Below are 23,464 nucleotides of genomic sequence, written 5' to 3'. Positions count from 1 at the left end.
CGACATTGACATAATCCGGCAAAAATATATGTTGCCCGTAACTCGAAGTTCGGTTAAATGGTAAATACAGTTCGAATTACTAAATGTGGACGTTAAACAACAGTAACATTTTATGTTGCTCGTAATTTTGACTAACTGTTATAATTGCCCATCGGGTCACAATTTGGGCGTAGTTTTGATGTCCCCTACCTGGAACAATTCTCACTACGACCCCTATTCTACACAAACGCACAATTTATAATATTTGTATCATTTTTTACGACATTTCAGAATATATATATATATATATACATGTACCACATTAATATATATTAATATATATATGTCGTTTTTAACAACAAAACTTAGAAGTAATATTTAGCCCAGCAATCGACAAGTTATTTGAGTTATTTTTTGCATTGAAACGCGACAAATCCGTTGCTCTTTTGTTTATTCGGTGAACGCTGAATGTGACCTCATTTGACATTAACGCATGCGCACAATAAAAGGTCATCTGCTGGCGCGAAATTCGATGACCTCTTTAGTTGTAAACACGTATGAAATACCACAGTGAGAAATTCTTACCAATTTTGAAGCAATCATCATGCAGTTTGTGAACTCAAGCAATGTGCGGAGAAAGCGGAAATCTGCTCGATTGACTGGTGAACGCCGTCTCGGACAGTACGTCCACAATCTTCAGTTTTACAGTGTACCGCCGTCGGACAATATTTCTTTGACTGAGTTCGAAGATTTTGCCATCGACAGACTAAAAGGTAGTGCTGTATTTTAAAATGGCTCAACATTTTGGGCGTGACTTTTTCTTCTGTCTTTCGTAAAATCAGCCTACATAACAAACATGAATTAATTTAAATTAGGGTTTCCGTCGACAAGTAAATAAATTCACGTCCGGACATAGGACAATAAACCCTAACTACCCTAACTAGCTGGATTTTGATTTTTTTACCACTAGAAAAATTCTTTTTTTTTTCTTTTAAATTAAATATTAACTTCGAAAGCAGTACGCGGTTTCACACCAACATCATTATGAAACAACATCTGAAGGTGAAAAACTAATTAATTTGTAGTTTGTGTTACCGTCTCCCCTTTCAGCATTTATAATGAGCGTTTTTTACATGTATTTGTAGTTCTCAAACATGTGGAATCACTGGGAATAAAGTTTGTTAAAGGAAATGAGAAATACCAGGAATCCATGGACAGAGAATTGAGAAAAATGATGCCAATAGCAATACGAAAGGTAAATAATTCCAGGTCCTGAGTGGTTAATGTAGTACTAGTAATTATAATGAGTGAGGTAAGAGTTTCTTCACCCCTCTTTATGCCCCTCACCCATAACTCTAATCCTAACCCTGCCTCTTCATGCAGTGCCCCTCCCCCATTTATATTGTATATACCATCTTTCGGTCACTTATATTTATTTGGAGGGGCATATTGAATTACAATGGGGGGCTGGAGTGTTAGGCTTAGGGTTCAGGTTAGCGGTGAGGGGGTCTTAAGGAACTCTTTCTACAAGTGATACGGAATAGTGTATATTTCTAAGTCCGGGTACATCAATATATATATAATAACTGAAGTGTTTTCTTTAACCTGTTTGAACTAAATTTAATGATTTTTCATCGTATTTCCACATGTTCTAAAAGGTTTGATGTTTTATTAGGTTGGTGATGTTTATTTAAATACTGTTGACTATGTCTCCTTGTCCTGTTATCTATTACTGTTGGATGATTGGAACAAATTGAGTCAAACCAACCCCAAGAGAAGACTTCAAACCAATAGGAAGAGACTTGAACATGTTAAAAATAAGTGAAACATGCAATCAGCTTTCACTGCATTTCACCAATCGTATAAATTAGTCTACACATTTAGCTGAATAGCACACCCTTGTAAAAATAATTTGATTTTACCAATTCCAATCACACAACAATCTTGAGATTTGTATTGCAAACCAGTCAACATAACTGACAACAATATGGCAGTTGTGCTGCATGTCACCCTTCATTGTCTGTGATATGTCCTGTTATATTTTTGATATTTGATCTTTGATATTTTGACAATTCCTGTGAAAATACTGTAAGGCTTGTGAGTAACACACTATCATAGGATGTAATTACCTCTTCATTTCTTGTCACAGTAAGTTATTTTATTCTGTAGCTCATAGTAAGGTTAAACTTGACGTAGGCATTATGATGACTGTATAACAATGAGCAATACACGGAGGAAGAATATCACTCTGAATAATACAAGTTTTCATTTTTCTAACAGACATCAGATGAAATATCAGACACAGACTATGATGAAAGAAGGAAAGACCACATTTCTCATTTCATATTGAGACTGGCATACTGTAGATCGTAAGTACTTTTCAACTTCAGAAATATGTAATGTATATGTTGAGTATTTTTCACATACAATTGGCGGTCTCATAAGTACTAGTAATGACATTATTTCTGCATTATTTCTATCCATGTGTCAATCAGACTATGGTTTTAAAAATCGATTTCAGAACCGAAAATGGTTATTAAAAAGGAATTATAAAATAAAAATGAGTTTACAAAATGTAAATGAATTGTAAAAATGGTTTTATAAAATGCCATGTTGTGAGCCACCTCGGTTGCCGTACAATACCCTTATCATTTCAATTTCTAGTATGATAATTCATACATGGTGTTACAATGCAAGATTACTGATATTATTATCATATTTGTTTCTGTAGGGAAGAGTTACGACGGTGGTTTATAGCTCAGGAGCTAGATTTATTTCGTTATCGTTTTCAACAAGAATCAAGAGATAGTATTAAACAGTTCTTGGAGGAAAACAACTTGCACTATGAACCAGTAAGTGACTATCAATGACTATCCCAGCAGTGTTCATTACCCATTCAGATTTACACAAACATGACACACACTATAGTATGTCATATGTGTCTCATGAAATAAAATTGGCCAGTTTAAATTCATAGTTGTTTGATCATTGACAATGTTTATAATTCGTCCAATCAAATCTATGGTAAATAGCAGACCATGATGAGATATTACTAGTATTTTAGCTAGGCATTTAGTCTGATTTCAGATAATTGAAAATGTTTACACTGCATTGTCTTTCAACCAATCAAATCTGTGACCATGGTAAGATATTACTAGAATTATAACTAAGCGTTATAGTTTAATCTCAGATCATTGACAAGTTTACATTGATAGCTTTTTCATTCAACCAATCAAATCTATGATAGCAGACGATTAGATATTACTAGCATTGTAGCTAAGCATTAGTGTGATCTCAGATGATTGGCAGAGTTTGCATTGACAGCATTTTCATTCAACCAATCAAATCTAAGATAGCATACCATGATGAGATATTACTAGAATTGTATCTAGGGTTTAGTGGAGTGTCAAAAATTTTTGAAGTAGGGTGCTGGATTTAAGTGCCCACTCCCCAAAACACTGTTTATGGAGCTGAGTACCCCAGGTGCTAAGTCGGATGAGTATGGGTATATACACCAGATCTTGAAAATGTAAACTCGGCTTTACTTTGCAAAATAAGTTAATTTTGAGCCATGTACATCAAATTTCAAATCTGGAGTACTGTCATTCATAACAATATTTCTTACATTTGTTTTCATGTTACTTCCAATTCTCGGCTAACCTCAGATTCCTGATAAAGAGAAGTTGAAGATCATCAAAGAATTGGCAAATTCCGGATACAACACATCAGTAACCACTGTGGAAAATACAGATTATTTTAAGGTATGTTAATGTCTTCATATTACTTTTTTTTCCCCCGTCAAAATATTGGTGCAATATTGTGCACATTTGTATAGTATTTGGAGAAATTTATAATTTTCTTTGTATAATGTTTTATTTATTTTAAATGTAGTAAACAAATTTTTCAGTTTGACTACATTATTAATATTTTCATACTCACTTTTAATTGTAAAGTGGGAGAAGCCAACATTTCTCGCTATTTGGCAAGATTTCATATACTTTTCAGTCACTGTTTATGTAGATAAATTTCTATTTGGAATTAAAACCTGTAAACTAAATTCTCATCCTTTTATATTGACCTCTGATAATTCACCATTTATCGGTGAGAGTTTAAGTTGAGGCAATATATTAGCAAGAATTTGGATTCCCATCATTATACTGCAGTAGTTTCAATTACCATCACCATGTTGAAAATCTTGCTGTTAGTGGTAAGGATAATATCACATGTGACAGAGTTGCAAGACAGTATCACAGTTTTTCCATTAGTCAATCAAAGTAACAATACTCCTCAGGCAATCTTCCTCCTATACATTATTATATTTCTCCCACCAATTCATGAACAAATTAAAAAATGAACTTTCATAAATCTTTACTAGTTAATTGTATTTTTTTAATTCACAAATGAGATTCCTCATTTTTGACTCCCGTGTGCGAAGCACAAAAGGAGTCTTTGCAGTTACCTTGTCTGTATGTCTGTATGTATGTATGTCACTTTTTTTGTTCCATCGTTATCTCAAGAACCACTAATCAAAATTTGGTGAAACTTGGTACATAGATGCTCTGGGATAATGCGCAGAGCTGATTAGGTTTTGGTAAAAATCTATGAATATTAATTACCTGATTTGCATGATAATTAGCTGATTTTTAGCTGTTCCATGACTGTTCCACAGATATCTGAAGAACCACTCATTGGATTTTGATGAAACTTGGCACATGGATGCTCTGAACTAGTGCGCAGATTTGATTAGTTTTGGGTAAAAATCTATGAATATTAATTACCTAATTTGAATGATAATTAACTGATTTCAAGCTGTTCCATGACTGGTCCACTGATATTTGAAGAACCACTCATTGGATTTTGATGAAACTTGGCACATGGATGCTCTGAACTAATGCGCAGATTTGATTAGTTTTGGGTAAAAATCTGTTAATATTATTAATTACCTAATTTACATATTAATGATTAATCAGTTTTCGGCTTTTCCACTGATATCTCAAGTACTAATCATAACATTTCAATAAAACTTGGTACATAGATGTCATATGACACTGCACAGACCTAATAGTTTTTAGGGTAATATCAGTACATATTAATTACCTAATTTGCATAATTAATTAATTTTCAGGTTTTGATATTTCGAGTAATAATGATCACGTTTCAATGAAACTTGGTACATAGTTACTTGAGGACTGTGCAGAGACCTAATTAGTTTTGGGTAAATATTTGTGCATATTAATCACCTTATTAGCATAATTAGTTGATTTTCAGCTTTTCACCTGATATCTCAAGTACTAACCATCACATTTCAATGAGACTTGCGACATAGATATTCTAGGACTATGCAGAGACCTGATTAATTTTGGGATAATCAATTGTGCCTATTAATTACCTAATTTGCATAATTAGTTAATTTTTTGCTGTTCTATGGCTGTTGCACTGATGTCTAAAAACCACTCATTGGATTTCAACAAAACTTTTCAAGAGTACCTATCACATTTCAATGAACCTAGGACTATACACCATATTAGTTTTTGGTAAATATTTATGCTTCTTAATCACCTAATTAACATAATTAATTAATACTGTATATCTCAAGTATTGATCATCACATTTGAATAAAACTTGGTACATAAATGGTCTAGGACAATAGACAGCCTGATTAATTTTGGGTTAAAATCTGTTCATATTAATTCTCTAATTAGCATAATTAATATTTTTTGGGTTCTAATCACATTTCAATGAAACTTGGTACATTGTGCAGACCTTATTAGTTTTACACTTAAATCTGTTCGTTACCTTATTTGCATAATTAATTTTCTGCGTTTCCATCAACATCTCAAGTTCAAGTAATTTTGAATTAATTTTTAATGTGTCTCCAATACTCTCAGCACACGGGAGTTCTTTCTAAGCTTTCTTTGATTCAGTAATTGTTATCGCCAATAAATGTTTACATTTTCTGCAGCACCTTCACCAGCCAAAATTTGTTTATTTGGCCTTATCCTCACTGCTATTAGGCATAATTAACAAGAATGGAAACAAAAAAAAATACAGTAAATCACAGTTATTATACATTTCTCAAAACAATGTATCAGACTCAACCCCACCAACTGTATAACCATGATAACGGTCGTTGGCGCTAGTTTTATACGTTGAATGATGAGCTAAATGAGCTAATAATAGATTTCCTGATCAACCGAGTTGCCACAATTGTGTTACAAGTACAAAGAAATAGGTGCTTATATTTTATTTCAACCTCCTCTGATTGATTCCTTACATTATTGTACATTATAGTGATAAACTTTAATGAATAATCAGCATTTGCAGCCAGAACTTTAGTGCCGTCGATAATTTTCGCCTGATCAGCTCTCAAAGTTAAATTTTTTCTCTAATGGTCATTTGGCAACCATTTTGAAATTGTTTGCCAACTGGAAAAATTAGTATTTAAGAAGAAAATTGCGAGTCGCCAGAATTTATTATTTCACAAATACAATTAAGATGAGACAATATTTCAAAATTTAGATATTTTAGATCCGATGTTCTTTGTATCATTATCAGCCAACACTGGTTTTACTTGACACAATGTAATCCACTTTCTATCTCATTTTTCTGCAAACTTACATGGTTTATCACTCCAGACTGCATAATGATAATTTCATACGTTGGATAATGAAATGCAATGAAGTGCGCCACCAAGAGTTTAAAAGCTGCACACCTCGGTAATCTGTTTTCTGATACAGGGAATTGGTCACCAGTTTGACTTTGCTTATGTTGCCAATTAGCGATATAGATAGAAACAATTTTTTTTGCCATTGATTAAATTTAAATACTGTAAATGGATTAATTATTCACTGGGTTTTAATTTTGCTTATTTCACTGACTGGAAAATGTGCTAAATTAAAACCCAGTGAATATGTAAAATTTAGCATAGAACACATTATCTAAATGATATAACCGTGAATTTATAACTCACTGAATATGCCTGAAATGGTAAATCAGCGAAATTTAAACCCAATGAAAATTAGTCATTTTACAGTAGCCATGGCAACCAAAATAGTTGCATTTTAGGGTCCTGCTAATAATCAACCAAACCTTACTCCAGTACAAGTGATCGCAAAAGTTACCAATGTTCAATCAAACTGGACAACAATTGTCATTCCCACAGTAACAATGGTACAAAAATCAGAGAGTAATGTTAATCGCAATTAATATGATAAACATACCAAAATAAATAATGTTTTTTTGATTGTTTTCCTCACTAAAATTAGTACAAGCTGTCATTTTATTTGAGTGTGTGCAGGGCTTTCACAACTGCACTTAATAGCAGGCCATCATCCTGTAACAACATGCCAAAAAATTAAAAAGGCTCTCCGTAGTGCGAAGCGTTGCAGCGAGACTGGTGTAGGCGCTCGAGAGGGCAGAGATTAGATGGCCAAGTTGGGCTTATAGAAGGCCATATGGTCGACTCTTAACAAAACCCCTGGTGTGTGTGTGTGACCCTTTTTCTGACCAGTGATAAGAAGGAGGTCTGTGATTGGTCTACTAAATCAGTCAGTCTCATTGAAATCTTAAACAATGTGGCTTGGCAATAGTCAAAATAATACAAAATAAGGTATACCAGTACATAGTAATAAAAATAAATAAATTACAGCTGTTTCAAACATATGTCGCTTTGTTTATGTTGCAGCTTAATTTTACATTACTCACAATAAATGGTAAACTGTAAAAATTGTAAATTGGGCTTTAGTGCTTGGCAGCATTGGTGAATTTTTATTACACATTTATTTTGAAAATTGTAAAGGTAGTGTTAAATTGGCACCATTGTTTATGTTCTCATATCGCTGGAACGTTGCATTCCAATCCAATGTGATTACCTGCATTCATTTTGAACTACTTCTTAATATGACACCCTAACCTCTCAATCCAAGGAATTTGTAGAAAATATTCCAGGTTAATTCAAGAATGTGATCAGAAATATTGGGGAGGGTATGATGACAGAATTGAAAAACAAATTTGCACAGAAAAAATCGTTGGAAAAACACCCTGCACAGATCAATAACAGAAAAAAATTTCTGCACGCCCCCTCCACAGTTTTTAATGGTCCACTCCTTAGCAGGGACAATGCAATTTATTATGTTCCTGCATAATACACAAGTAAATAAGGTTGAGACAAATCGCAGGATAAAAAACAAATAAAAATTATATTTAATTGCATGTAATGTATTTTTACATATGATATGAATGAGAAATGACTGAAATTTTACTTCACTATTTTATTGTATATTATTGCATTGTATTAATATGTTATTGCTGCCACCCAATAAAACTTGATTAGAACCTAATTTCTAAGGACATAATAAATTTATTATTGTAATTACATGCACATGTTTTTAATTTCCTGGAGAGTAGGGATTATAGGAGGATTTTCAGCCTAATTTTGTGTACCATCCCCTTTGAAGAAACAAACGTCGCTTGAGCCGGGAGGTCACAAAAATTATTTGATGTGCTTTGTTATAAGATGTATTGTTTTATCTCTGACCTAATACCACATCATTGACATTCTCTGAAGTTTATTCTTGATATATTAACCAGATTCTACTGAAGAATACCAATACAAAAAAATGAATGAAAATATACAATTATCTGTTTTAATTTCAGGTTCCTTTCGTTGCAAAGCATTAGATCTTGTGAAATCCAGAAAAGTGTACTGTAAAGGGGTTGATTATTCACTGGGTTTTAATTTGGCTTATTTCGCTGACTGGAAAATGCGCTAAATTAAAACCCAGTGAATATGTAAAATTTAGCATAGAACACATTACCTAAATGATAAAACTGTGAATTTAAAACCCAAAGAATATGCCTGAAATGGCAAATCAGTGAAATTTAAACCCAGTAAAAATTAGTCATTTTACAGTACTTAGAGCGGGTGAATTTGAATGCAAATATACAATTATCTGTTTTAATTTCAGGTTCCTTTCGTTGAAGCATTAGATCTTGTGAAATCCAGAAAGGTGTACTTAGAGCGGGTGAGTATCCTTTGCATCCACGTAGGATTGTGCTAAAATCATGTATGTGTTAAGGATTTATGAGATGGGGATATGTAAATGTCTAAAGACGATGTTATGTGATGAGGATCTTGTGATCTTGCATGTTTCTTGTGCATATTGATCAAGTGTATTTTAACCAATCGGATCACAGAATATGCTTGGAAAGGTTCAGTTGTGTCAACTGAAATGAACGCTTTGTGAATAAGCAGGGATACTAGCGGAAGCAGCCCCAGTCGAACACTAACAGTTTATTTCAAATGTATACTTGTCCTGTGATTTCATGATCAACTCAAAATTTGACCGACTTTTTCAATCATGTGAGAACTTCATTAAATCACACCATTCACATACTCTTGTCTTTATAAATCCTAGATATATTTGTTGGTCTTTGTTCAGGAGTTTGCATTCGCGTTTCTGAGATAAAAAGTCAGACCTGAGATGAAGTGCCCAGGCCTTTGACTGGAACAAAGCTTTATCTGCCAGAGACCGCATATTAGATGCTTTATCTGACTTTAAATGTGACACCTTATTCTTTACATCTAGTTCCCTATTTTCATCTCAAATTTACAAGTAGTCTGCATTTTCCTCCAAAAGATAAGAACAAAAATAGCCAAATTGTTTTGTGTAAACACTGAAAAATTACTCAAATTGTGTCTGTTGGCTTCAAAAGTACCGGGTAGGGTTGATTTTCACAAACTCTACCCTTGTTTTTTATAAATCTGTGACAAATATATTGGTCTCTGTATAGGAGTTTGCATTCTTTTCATCACAAATTTACAAAGTAGCATGTTTGTACATGTACATGTAGTCTGCAAATATAAAATTGACTCAAATTGTGTCTGTTGGCTCCAAAATTAGGGTTGACTTTCAGAAATATTAAAAAAATATTATAACAAAAAAAGAGCAGACAAATTTGGGTGAAAAAGTCTGGTGGTAAAAATGTTCCACTATACACATTTTGGGGTTGAGTCTTGCATGCTTTTATTGAGAAAAAACACTATGCTACTATTTTCGAAAGAACTTCACTTTGGGGAGAGGTATCAAACCAGTGGTACACCACACCTTCACTAAAGTAGTGGCTGACCATATCAGATTCGCCATCTTTTATGCAAGTTTATGCCTAGATTCCATGTGTTGCCATGGCAATGGCTGTACATGGCAAGCTCGCATTTATTGTCATGAAACAAAAATAGACACAAATGCCTTGAAATTGAAAGGATTTCAACAAGGTTTAAATGCAAAATTAAATAAATTCAACTACAGCAGAACCTTGGAAACTTGAGGATGACAAAATTAAGGTTTTTCAAAAAAAGGGCATTGACATAGATTTCTAGAAAAAAGAGAACTTGAGCCAAATTCAAATTTGTCACTACTCTGCATGTTACTATTTTAGTTTGATTTAATTTTCACTGAAATAACATTTTGGCTGTTTTGCATATAGTTTATATCACTAATATTTTAAGCGTTGAATATAAAATATAGGAAAAATAAATAAATACCGTAGCGAAAATAAAGAATTTTACAGTATTGCAAAACTATTAGCTTGCTGGAAAAAACATATAATATATGTTTTTTCCAGCAAGCTAATAGTTTTGCAGTACTATGTAAATTTTTTGAAATGTTTAAAAAATACAGTGTATTTGAATTTATATCAGTCTTAATCTAGAAATTTTGTATCCCATGTCATAGAGCAAATTTTCCAGTCATGAAACAATGTCACCATAGAAACCAGTGCAAGAATTCAAATTGTTGTTATTGTCCATGACATTTCAAAAAAACTTGTCCGGTCACCTCAATTTTCTTCTTCTGTATAATAACGACAAACGAGGATGAAATATAATCTACAAATCAACCTTTGTCGAGGACATTTCCAAAAAGAATAATAGACAATAATTTTTATGTTGTAATATCATATTATTTTTAGGGTTATGCGTACGTACCAAGATCTGATTTGGTATCTATTGTTCTGAGTGCTTTCAGAGCTCATCTCTCGCATTCACTTGCGGTAAGTACCGTACCAGGTTACAAAACAGATTGTATTTTCTCAACTTTTTATACTTGTTCTCATACATATAAATTGTATAAAAAAAATCTCAGTTTAGATTATATATATGTGTGTTCCAGGGAGTGAACATCCAGGCATTTTCATCGCCTGACAAACATCACTGATATAAAACAATGGTCAAAAACTCTCAATTTGGTTGTTCAGGATTGGCTCAAAGTTTGGGCTGTTTTCTTGACTTTAGCCGTTTTCACCAGCTCTTTGACCAGCATTGCATAACAGCTCATACAGATGTCATAAAAATACATGGTATAGTGGTGCACATTCAAGAAACATAAAATGCTAGGTACATTATTCATTTAATCACTGTTTGTAAATATTGCCCACTCTTAGAATACTACATGTACGTAAGTATATGTGAAATTGCAACATCCTAAATTATTTTTGTTTTAAACTCTGTCACCTTATCAAAATCTAAAATAATAAAAAATGTTCTTTTTAAATCTCTTGTACTGTGCTTGTTCTGAATTTAAATCTGTATTAGAAGCCGCATCCCTAATAAAAGTCGCACCCATTCTTTTTGAATAATTGAGAACCAAAAATTACCCATTTCTCATATGTGTAGGTGCTCTAATAGAAGCCGCATCCCTTCCATTTCATTGTATCATTTTAATAGAAGCTGCGCTTCTAATTCAGATTTTACAGTACTTGCATTTATTATTCCCACTGAGTACGTTTATAGATTACCGCTAGAGCCGTTCCATATTTGGAAGAAGACAGTCGTTTACTACCAATGCTGACAGCACTTAGTAAACAGTACCTAGGCCAGGACTACACATGTAAGAAAGCTAATGGAAAAGTGACCATTGATCAAATTGAACCAGTAAGTCAAACAAAATGGAAATGTACTTGAATATTTAAATATGTGTCAAACAGATTCATGATAAAACACTTCACATATATTCTGTGATGAAAACTTTTCAATGTAAACTTCTTATACATAAAATTTTGCTAGAGTCACTATGATGACTTTGTCTTTATTAGAATATGTAATTATCATAACTTCATTGTTCTTGTCCATTGTTGGTCAGAATTCTGCCAATCTAGATTTTATGATTTCTCAGGCTCAAGAAATTCATGAAACTTTAAAAATTAAATTTGTTTACGGTACATTGATCTTCTTTTAAAATCTTTTTTCTTTTTCACATTATTAGCTTTCTAAGAAGTCGTTTCCACTGTGCATGCGTCAATTGCAAGAATCTCTGAAACAGGAACATCATTTACGTCACTGGGGTCGAATGCAGTACGGTTTATTCCTCAAAGGTATTGGTGTGATGTTAGAGGATGCATTGAGATTCTGGAGAGCTGAGTTTTCTAAGAAGATTGACCCCGATAAGGTATTTATTCTGCTTGTGGAATAATCATTTTTTAGCCCTTGATTCACAATGGCTTTTTTTGAATGTGTCCATTTACTTGCTCCTGGGTTTATAAAATATAGACATATTTATCAGCCTTCAAAATCTTAGAACCAGAAATCTACTGAAAAACAGTTGCTAGATGTTTTGTTCATGTGTGAAGATTTGAATTATTTGGATAAAATATTTGATTATTCTTTGTATTTCGACTTTGTGGACATGCAAGGTAAGTAATTTGCAAAGGTTTTTGAACTGTGAAAGAAAATTTGTACTCAAATGTATAATAACATACTGATCTTAGATGTATATTAATATACTGATCTCGTACTCAAATGTATATTATCTTGTTCTGAAACTTATGTTATCGTATTGATCTTGTACTCAAGCATATATTACCATAATGGTTCTGTACTAAAATGTGTACATGTATTAACAAACTGTTTGCCTATCAAAATATATATTAACAAATTGACTGTTTCATGTACAATATTTTTTGCCTGTAGTTTGATAAATCATATTCTTACAACATTCGTCATAACTACGGTAAAGAAGGTAAAAGAGCCGACTACACCCCTTATAGTTGTATGAAAATTATAATGACAAATCCGCCAGCTAACGGCGATTTCCACGGTGAGTATCAGTCGGGGGCAGATAACAATGATGGGTCTGGCGGAACATTGGAACATTAAACATCGGACATTGAACTCTCACACTTCATGATTCATACTAGGAACCAAAAAATAAGATTCTGCAAGATAAAGATTTGCAATTTGTCTGACGTGCAATGATCTTACAATATCACCCATGTTATAACTGATCATAGGCAAAAATAAGCTACCGTTTTTGCTGTTATCGTATAATCTGTATTAGAAGCTGCATTTCTAATAGAAGCCGCACCCATTCTTTTTGAACAATTGGGAACCAAAAATTCATCATTTCTCATATGTGTAGATGCTCTAATAGAAGCCGCATTCCCTCTGTTGCATTTTACCATTTTAATAGAAGCTGCGGCTTTTAATTCAGATTTTACATTAGTAGTGTATTATTTGTGCAAATGGCAGGTGTGGTTGTGGTCAGAATGTTCCAATATACAATAACATTTTCTATTGGAGATTAGTTTCTAATTGAGCAAAATACAGTATACAGAAAAAGAAATTAGCATGATGTTATAAATTGACAGTTCAAATAAATCTCACTACTCTTCAATGTTGGATTGTAAATTTGTTATGTTTGTATTTAGGTTGTCCATTTCGACATTCGGATGCTGGTCTACTGAGACAACGTTTAGCTTCATATGGGGTATCTAAAGATGGCGTCAATGAGGTAAGAATTACTCATTATTTGGTCATTAATAAATGCACATCTTGCAGTCGTGCAGTGAGTGTTGAAATTTCACGTAAACAATGTATTTTACATGCGCTGTACACAATGCGGTACCACAAATGCGGTGCTTTAACAAGAATGCGATAAATGTGTTCCATTTTGTACACTTTGTCGTTCTGTTTCAGTCAATGTTATAATAGCAGAATGTTGTTTTTGGTTTGTTCATAAGGGGAAAGTCATAGTACTGTAAAATCTGTTAGAAGCCGCATCCCTAATATAAATCAAACCCGCTCTTTTTGAACAATTGAGAATCAAAATTTTTCTTATGTGTAGATGCTCTAATAGAAGCCGCATCCCCTCTGTTGCATTGTACCATTTTAATAGAAGCTGCGGTTTTTAATACAGATTTTACAGTAGTGAAAAAAATGTCTGTCATCTGGTGTCATCATCATTATACACTTTTCTTGTGTGCGTAATAACTCCAATAATATTTAACAGATCGATATAAAACTTATTTATATGGTTAAAGCGTGGGTGTCGTCACCTACGCATGCATCACGTGGCAATAGCGTGTCATTGTTTACAAACAAGCATCTACCCATGATCCTTTGCGTGTGTTGTTATCATCGCTTGGGACTCAATTCCCGCGCGTGCATAGGTGACAACCCTCTCGCTTTAATCTGTAGGTATAGTTGGCCTGTATAGATTTCAGAGTTGACCTTCCAAAAAATTATATTTTGGTGTATATAGTTTCTATTTGAGAAGTTCATAGTGTAAAAGTAGTGGTATTATGTTCAATGTTATCAATAACACCAGTGTTTAACATTTTCAATGAATTCATTAACAAATATCTACTAGAACTTTACATATATCAGGCAAGCCATATGTAGTTTAACTATGTTTTGGTACATTTATGCAATTTCATAGCACAACTGTATTACATCCACTTATTAATTTGCACTGTTAGGAATGTTTTGCAATTTGATGATTTTAAGGTATTCGTGAATAGATCATATTTTGCAAAAGTCACTGACACACTGTGTGTGTCCCCAGAGACATTTTCACTGGTACAAAATTTTGTGATTTCCACAGATAAATTGTTTCTCGTAATATTAAAGCGATTTATTATTTATTGCGTTCTATTTGCTTCAGGTAATGGGACTGGTCAGTAACTCTCACTATCAACTTGCTTGTGCCAAGTACTTTGATCTGACACATAATGTAAGTCATTCAATAAAAGTGTTTTATGTGTTTATACATGTGATATCCACTCAGTGTTTAAAGTGTTCAGTAAAACTTTCTTATGTTACATGCAATATCCACTTAGTGTTCAATGTGTTCAGTAAGACTTTGTGCTCTGTCTGCTGTTTATTCTGCGTAATGTGTTCTGTGTGGTGTTTATTCCATATAATATGTTTATTATGGTGTTTATTGCTTGTAATGTGCTCTGTCTGGTGTTTAATCTGCATAATGTGTTCTGTGTGGTGTTTATTCCATATAATATATTTATTCCTTGTATTGTGCTCTGTGCGGTGTTTATTCCTTGTAATGTACATTGTTCATTGTGTTCACTCTTTGTAATGTACACTGTGTTCACTCTTTGTAATGTACGCTGTGTTCACTCTTTGTAATGTACACTGTGTTCACTCTTTGTAATGTACACTGTGTTCACTCTTTGTAATGTACACTGTGTTCACTCTTTGTAATGTACACTGTGTTCACTCTTTGTAATGTACACTGTGTTCACTCTTTGTAATGTACACTGTGTTCACTCTTTGTAATGTACACTGTGTTCACTCTTTGTAATGTACACTGTGTTCACTCTTTGTAATGTACGCTGTGTTCACTCTTTGTAATGTACACTGTGTTCACTCTTTGTAATGTACACTGTGTTCACTCTTTCTAATGTACACTGTGTTCACTCTTTGTAATGTACACTGTGTTCACTCTTTGTAATGTACACTGTGTTCACTCTTTGTAATGTACACTGTGTTCACTCTTTGTAATGTACACTGTGTTCACTCTTTGTAATGTACGCTGTGTTCACTCTTTATACAGGTTGAAGCATCAACAATTGGTATTAATCATCCAAATCAGTATTTTGATGAAAGTCAGAAAATTTTAAATTCAAGTGCGGAAAGCAAAGGTATATTAAATACTTACTGTAAATTTTTGCCACTAGAAATGTCATGTTTATATAATATGTGCGCATTTGCAAGGAAATCTTGTCAAAAATGCACTATGACTGTATTGTGCATTAGCTCTACAGATTCACTGCTTGTAAAAAAATTGTAATGTATTTTTTGGGGGGGGGGGGTTTGGGATATTGGTTGAACCGTTTCGAAATACAAAATCTGAGTTGATTGAAATAACAAAAACTATATCATTTTGACACTGAAAAATGATGAAGTTGAATTATGAACGGTCATCCAAAATAAAAATTAAATGTACCACACAATTTATCTTTATAGGGGCACAAGCTTTTTGTCTGATCATCTTTATTGTAAAATTATTGCATTTGTAATAATTTGACTTGCAAGCCAGCCGTGCTCAAAATGGAGATGGCTGGCACCATCTGCAACCCTAATAATGGCATTTATTTTATTTTTGTTTAATCTCAGCTTCCATGTCATCGAGTCAGAGTTCCCAAATGTCTTGGAGCCACAAAAGTACTCCATTTTCTCGGAGGTCTACTCAGGCTTCTCAACTGACTCCGCGAAATTTAAAAGAAGAGGATGTTGAGTTTGATGACCTTCAAATGAGTTACGAGGAACTGGATGATATGATGTCAGCTGTGGAAAAGGATGAAAAGGCAACTAAAGCATAAAAGAGGCTCTGTCTAATTTATTGTAAACACTGTAAAAACAGCTTGTCAAATTAAATAAAAGGATAGGGCTTACTTCAGTTACTATGTTAAAGGACGACAGTCGTCGTGCCGTGTCCTGTTCGATATGGGACTCATAGCAACGTATACAATGAACACGGCTGCGCGACAACCACCGCGCTTTAATGTACAGTGTATTTCAAAAACATTTGAGTAAATATGATACAAAAGAACTGAGTCCCTGAGTTGTTCTTTATCAATTCAAATAATTTTAAATTGGTAGACTGATACATCATCAGTGAGTAGTTGTTAAAAAATAGTCTTGACAAGTGTGGAGTATTTGGACAAGACTACCATAGGTAATGAGCTGCAAAGCTATTTCGTTCGCAGACATCACTGTGCTGAAGACTATTACTCATTTTGTCTGAATATTTGGTACTGAGTGTTCAAGCAATACAAGAAATCAACAAGATAAGCCAACTATTAATCAGATAGACTATTCTAATTCTGATAGGAAATTGTATTTTTGACCACATCGAGGTCACGACTCGGTTAGCCTTGCTCAACTGGTTCGTAACCAGTCTTGTGATTGGTAGTTGACAAATGCTGAACAGGCCACGCCTCCAACGGTGTCATGCGTTTGAACTAACCGTTAGGAATTCCTAAATAGAGTCAATTTGTGTAGTTTTCTTGATTTATTCTGCAGATATCGGTAAAATGTAGGTAAGGCTTTGGCGAAATTCAAAGGAGCAACTAATATTCTTCAACCTGGTATTTTTTTTATATTATATTTTTCATTCTTTTCGTCTGTTTTTTCGAGTTTAAAAAATGTGAGCTGGCTGGACCCTTCATCCCTTGTCTATTTCTTACACTACATACCAGCCGATACCCCCCCCCTCATATTATTACAGTTGATTATAGTTACTGGGCTCCCTGTGCTAGCTCGTATAAAAAGAACTTGTATTTTCTATGTGAGCCATGATGCATCACTGTTTATCATGTTATGAGAATATATAAACAGACTTGTGAGCCTGACCACTCCACTGTGGAGAGTAGGCTTCTATGTCTTTGGTATTAATTTACATCATTTGATGAATGTGAGATTGGCGATAAAACCCCGTCTTATAAATAGAAAAACTAAGCAACCCTTTGTGCTGATACCTAAACAGTGAGTAGGCGTCTTGGTCTATTTAAAGTAGAGATGCAAGTTTTTTTGCTTTTTATTATCCAAACAGTCTTGGCTATAGACTGTTAACATTTTGTAGAATTGTGAATAGTGGAACATACTCAAAAAACGATGTTAAAAAGATAACAGGTGCAAACATTATCTCTTTTGAATGCTTTATAGCAAGATTTAGCCTGTACATAAATAATCAAAAAGAAGCATGGTGAAAAAAGGGAATGACTGGATCTCCATATTATGCACTATATTTAATTTTTAACAAAACGATAATACATTTGACTTTGGAACTATCTCAAGCAATTATCTCAGCTTCTTTTTAGTGCACATCCCAGAACTTTAAAATAATAGCTCCTAGACGCTTTGACCTTTTGTTTTGAAATTTTCACAAATGATTGGCAATGTGTTCATCTTCAAAACGCCGTTGGGGCATTGTTTTTGGTTGAACAGTGTTACAACAATCGTACAGACAACGAGCCTGGGTGTTAATTTATGCATAAACTTGAAGTAGGGAAATTTGAGTTTCTGCCCTGCAAAATTGACAACTGGTAGACAGTTTACAAGACGGCGCTTTCTTCGTAGTAAACAGATGTACCCATAAACCAATTTTGACAGGAAACAGAAGCATGGTTTAGAAGCTATTTTTTTAAATCACTTTCGACCAAAAAAGCACATTTTTGTGCATATTTCAAACTACAGTGTCCATAAAAAATACTAACAAAATTAAAACTATCCAAATACTTTCTACTGTACTTTCTGTAGACTTACACAGCATCTGTGAGCAGTAACTCAATTATTAAATGAGGGCAGTTTTAAACTGGTAAATAACACTACGCTAAAAAGACTTTCCGTTTTTGACAGAGTGAAATTCTTTCGTTTTGAGTTTTAAAAAAAATCAAAATTATATTAAGATTAATACGAGAAAACAGTTTAACAAAACATATTACGCAAGGGAAGGTTGAACGGCCAAGAAGAGAATGGGAAGAGATAGGAGAGCAGCTTTACCATCTTGCTGATGACAGAGCTGGAGGAGATGCGTCTGGTCATGGTGCATCAACGGCCTCCTGAAGCTATGGACTAAAAGAAGAATTCATAATGAAACATATTTTATATTTACACCAAGGATAATTTTCATAATTACTTATTACACAAGAATATTACAGAGGTTGTGCAAGGGCCCCCCCCCCCCGGAATTAAAACAAAAGTTCCATTTACAGTAAAAAATAGATTGTTTACACTTTACAGATAAAGCAAATTCCTAATTACGTTTTACATTTGTATAATATATTTGTCAATTTGCGTTTAAGAATCAAAATTGGAAATTGTGTACAAACTACGGCATTAAATGCTTTATACTGTGATAGGTATTTTTGATGTTTAAAAACCTTTCACTTAGGTAACCGGGATTCGATCTTCCCCACGCTGGGCTCACAAAAAACACACACAAACTCCATTCATGTTCCAAACGATTCTCTCTCAAGTCCCTGGTTTTCACCTGAGACAGCATTAAATCACTCTTTAGTTCTTGTCACTCCTTAACCAATTACAATCAGTATAAGAGACTCCAAGGCCTTGCCTTCAAACAAACAACCAATCACATGAAAGTTTTACACATCAGAATCAATTGATTAATCGTCAAGCTATTAAGAAAACCACTATTATATTGTCAACACCAACTAATATTTATGGGGTAATAGTCTTGCAATAACATTCCACAAAGATACCACATGAGTTTAGAATTGCAAACAACATTGGTTTAGGATTACAGCTACCGTACTGTAATCTTTTAAAAACTGCAGACTCATAAGATGTCTTTGGCTGATTTCGACTAGCTCGCCATCTGGCCTTGTCATTAACCTTTATCAGTAGATGTCATGGCAACCACTGTCAAACTGACTGACCCCGTCATCTAACCCCTATCAGTAGATGCCATGGCAACCACCGTTAGGCTGAAATATAAATCATGACAATACACTCACACAAATAATATCTTTGTACAAATTACGGACAAATAAAATAACAGATTACATTTTACACCTTGCCCCAGTCCACGATTTCACGTTTTTTTATTTATTCAAAATACATTATTACGAAAAATACCCCTTTGCCGACTCTCATTACAGAAAATAGATGTGTTATATTTTCTATTATTTGTCACAAATTATATAGAACGCTATATACATATTATAACTAGTAGTATGATGAAATTGTTTGCGTGTATCTGTTAATCGACTTAATTAGCTGATTACTAGCGAATGGCTGTGTTATGTCTGTCATCGTTTAGGCCCATGCGAGGTTCTGGACGGAACTTGGTTCAGTGATTTGGAACTAATTACGATATAACCGTCGCTATCCGGACTACTATTTCTGACAGTTGGTATTCGTAGTTACTAATGTAGTGAACGATTAATCAAAAAATATGACGTGTCCAGTACTTAGTGTGATTAGTTGAATGTGTGAAGGCCACGCCTTATACTGCTTTGTAATTGGTTAAGGTTTTGAAAGTGAATAAAGTTGTTTTAGTTGGTCTTGGCGAGTACACGAGGAGAGACGCAGTTTGAGGCAGTCTAGAGATGCAGTCTAGAGTCCAGTCTTGGGCGAGTCTTGGGTCAGCCTTGCGATAGTCTTGGGGACTTTTCCCCAGGGCGCTGTGTCTTATAGACTGACTGACTAAGACGAGAGTTGAAACGTATTTTGTTTTGTGCGTCTATTTGACTGTAAAACTTAAGTGACTTTCCCGATCCCGTACCTCAAGGGGACGCGATAGAGAGACGAGACGATATTCCCCCCTGACACGTGTGAAGAACCCAGAGGAGAAGAATCTTCCCCCTGATAGTAGCTTCGCGGTGAGTGGCTTACGCAGAAACTGGACCTTTTACTGGAGTTGACAACTGGTGCAAATCTAGGAATACCATCCTAAGAGCTGTTAATTTGCCCTTATGATTTGTCCAGTTGCTTTGGCAGGAGTTCCTAAATAAGATCCTTGATAATGCCCCCGAGTTTCTAACTTTGACTAAAAAACATTTGACCAGTTATAGTATGGGCTTTGCATCATGCGTTCTTGTTATACTGCTTAGTGACATACTGTAAGTACCGGTAATGGTTTTATTGGTGTTGCAGAAGGATGATTGAATACCGTTTATTGAAATTAATAATCCCAGAAAAAATGATATAATATAGATGAGAAATCGTACATAAGAAATATAAAACTCATTCTCAGTAATTAAATAATTATTAATAATGCATTGCAATACACCGATTAAAATTGAAGAGAATTATAATATAAAATATTCTAAATATTCTCGATGGACTTATTTCGCAGTCAGTGTTATTAACAAAATATTTGTTCGCAATCTTATAAACTGGCTTCAGTTGTGGCTTGGCAATTCCCACCATCAATTATATATAATGTGTACATATTTAATACATACAGGTACACTCACAAAAATACACTTGAAATATTAATTAGAGAATTCATTATACAGTGTATAACATTGGCAAAGAAAATCATTATTATTATTCGTCAAACTACATGTGTAAATCCTAATAAATTAGTTCACAGCTGGTGGTTTAGCAATATTGTCAACTCGTCCATGGTGGATGCAAGATTCACTAACATTTATTTTGTAGTAACAATTCTATGTACTTGACAGTTTCTATATATACTTATAAATATCGGATTGTTCGGAAGCATAAGATTGTAATGTGAATTTCGTTCATCAATACTGCATGATGACGCTATTGTTTTGATTTATATTTCCATGTATTTAGATGTGAGAACGCTTTTTGCAATTATAACAGACATTCACTGATGACCCCTGGGTAATCCACACCTGCTCATAACTTGTCACGATAAGGTTCTTACGCATGGGATTAGTAGGTGGAAACAACTGGCGAATATAAATGTCAACTATGGAATGATGTTTTGATCCTCGGGGCGGACATCCGGGCATTTTCACCGCCTGGCAACCCGCGGCGGTGAAAACAAAGGCGCAAGACTCGCAGAAAACGGTACTGTGGGATGACTGTTGAGACTCCTCTGAACAGTGCAACAAGATTAGCCCTACGTGTGTAACATATATAAATTCGGTTGTTCGGGATTACTTCAAAGTTGAGTTTGTGGTGTTTTCTCGAATTTTCACCGGCTCGACCGGCGTTCCACAGCAGCGCGCACAGAGCCCATAGAAAAGCATGTACAGTCGTGCGCGTCGTAGCAACGTGGAACGTCTTGTGACGTAGCTCCGCGACCGAGGATACTTATGGCGCCGATGTGTGTAAACTAACGGTTTCAATGTAGAAGGTATTTCCCAACATAGGGGGCAATTAATCAGATATATTATGGCGTGTTAAATACTTTGTGTGAGTGGCTATTATATGTGCGGAGGCCACGTCTCGAACTCTTGAACTTCCATGTAAGGTGTTACGGTTTTGGAAGGGAAAATAAAGGAATCTCAGCAGGCCCGTAGCCAGGACTTTTGAATAGGGGGTTCGAAAACAACAATTATATATTTGATGTGAAATGTGTGAATTTTATAATATTCAAAAAGTGTTTTGAGCTCTGTTACAGACATTTTTATATTATCGGTTCTAAATTCAATTGGTTTACTTTGCGTTACATTGGTAAGATATTTCACATAGCATCTTTGGACTATTTTAACATTTTAGAAAAGGGGTCCTGAGCCATTCCCCACCTACAGACAAACATATCCACACCATTGATCCACTACGGCAAAATGTTGTACACAAAAAAGACAAGACTGTACTTATCTTAGCATTATTGTCTAAGTATTTTAAGGTACAAGGCTACTTACGAGTTTTTTCGCTTTTCGCAGATGTTAGCGCACATAAAAGTGACACGATTTCATGTCGAAATTTGATTGTACTTTATGTACTTTAGTACAACGTCATTTTTGTTTGATTCCCTAACGCTTTGAGTTCCATGAGCTGCAAGTTACAGAGCACATACCTGAACGGCCGTTCCTCAGCAAATAATTTAGCCCAGGAATTTTCCGTGTCAAAATCGCGAAACTATCCGTTTTTAGGCATTATCTTGGAGATTCGAATTACTAAACGAAGTACAGGACGACGATGCTGAAATATCCAAGAACCAACACATACCAACAATTATATCTCAAAAGTGAATATTCGTGGTGTATTTTAAGTCTAACCGGACCAGAAGTGGGAATTTGTTACTACTCTAAATATCCAAACATATTTTATTATAAACATGGAACTATAGTTTATAGTTTATAGTTCCATGGTATAAGGTAGAAATGTAATTGTTTGGAATTATAAACGTTACACTCCATGCACGTATACTGTGGTGGATCAGTGCTGCCATAGCGACATATAATACGTGCCAAAAATCGAAACAACATACCAAATGATGTTGTACTGGTAGCATTCAATTACTTTAATGAGGTTATGACGTAGTCATAACTCATGAATATATTTGAAAGGGCAATTATTAATAGAAAGCATTTATTATGAAACACCGGGAATCATGTATATTCGGTCTTGACACCCACTCTGTCTATTGTGGTAATTTCAAGACTGAACACGCTTTCTATCACACTAAACTGGTGACCAAATTCAACAACTGTTTCTGCCCTTTACACTCAAATCTGAATGAACGTAGGCAAGCCTCAAGAGGTTTCGATTGTATACAGCGCCACCAGTGGCTGTTCCCGGCTCCAT

The 23,464-nt window shown here is 34.4% G+C and overlaps 1 protein-coding gene across 1 annotated transcript; it reads left to right on the top strand.

The window, feature by feature from the left end:
- The first annotated feature begins 496 nt into the window (after positions 1-496).
- Positions 497-16,824, top strand: LOC100378741 (DNA primase large subunit-like). The gene is made up of 14 exons (XM_002739945.4): positions 497-752; positions 1,125-1,234; positions 2,260-2,348; positions 2,711-2,831; positions 3,645-3,740; positions 8,946-9,002; positions 10,948-11,028; positions 11,768-11,908; positions 12,240-12,422; positions 12,944-13,070; positions 13,681-13,763; positions 14,916-14,984; positions 15,822-15,909; positions 16,385-16,824. Exons 1-14 carry the CDS (start codon positions 584-586, stop codon positions 16,588-16,590), a joined length of 1,620 nt encoding a protein of 539 aa, XP_002739991.2. The 5' UTR covers positions 497-583; the 3' UTR covers positions 16,591-16,824.
- Positions 16,825-23,464: the final 6,640 nt, after the last annotated feature.

The sequence above is a fragment of the Saccoglossus kowalevskii genome, chromosome 18, assembly GCF_978046115.1.
Source record: "Saccoglossus kowalevskii chromosome 18, keSacKowa6.1, whole genome shotgun sequence".
In the NCBI taxonomy this organism is placed as follows: Eukaryota; Metazoa; Hemichordata; class Enteropneusta; family Harrimaniidae; genus Saccoglossus; species Saccoglossus kowalevskii.
Note: the sequence above shows the minus strand (reverse complement) of the source record. Positions and strands in the feature narration are given on the sequence as shown.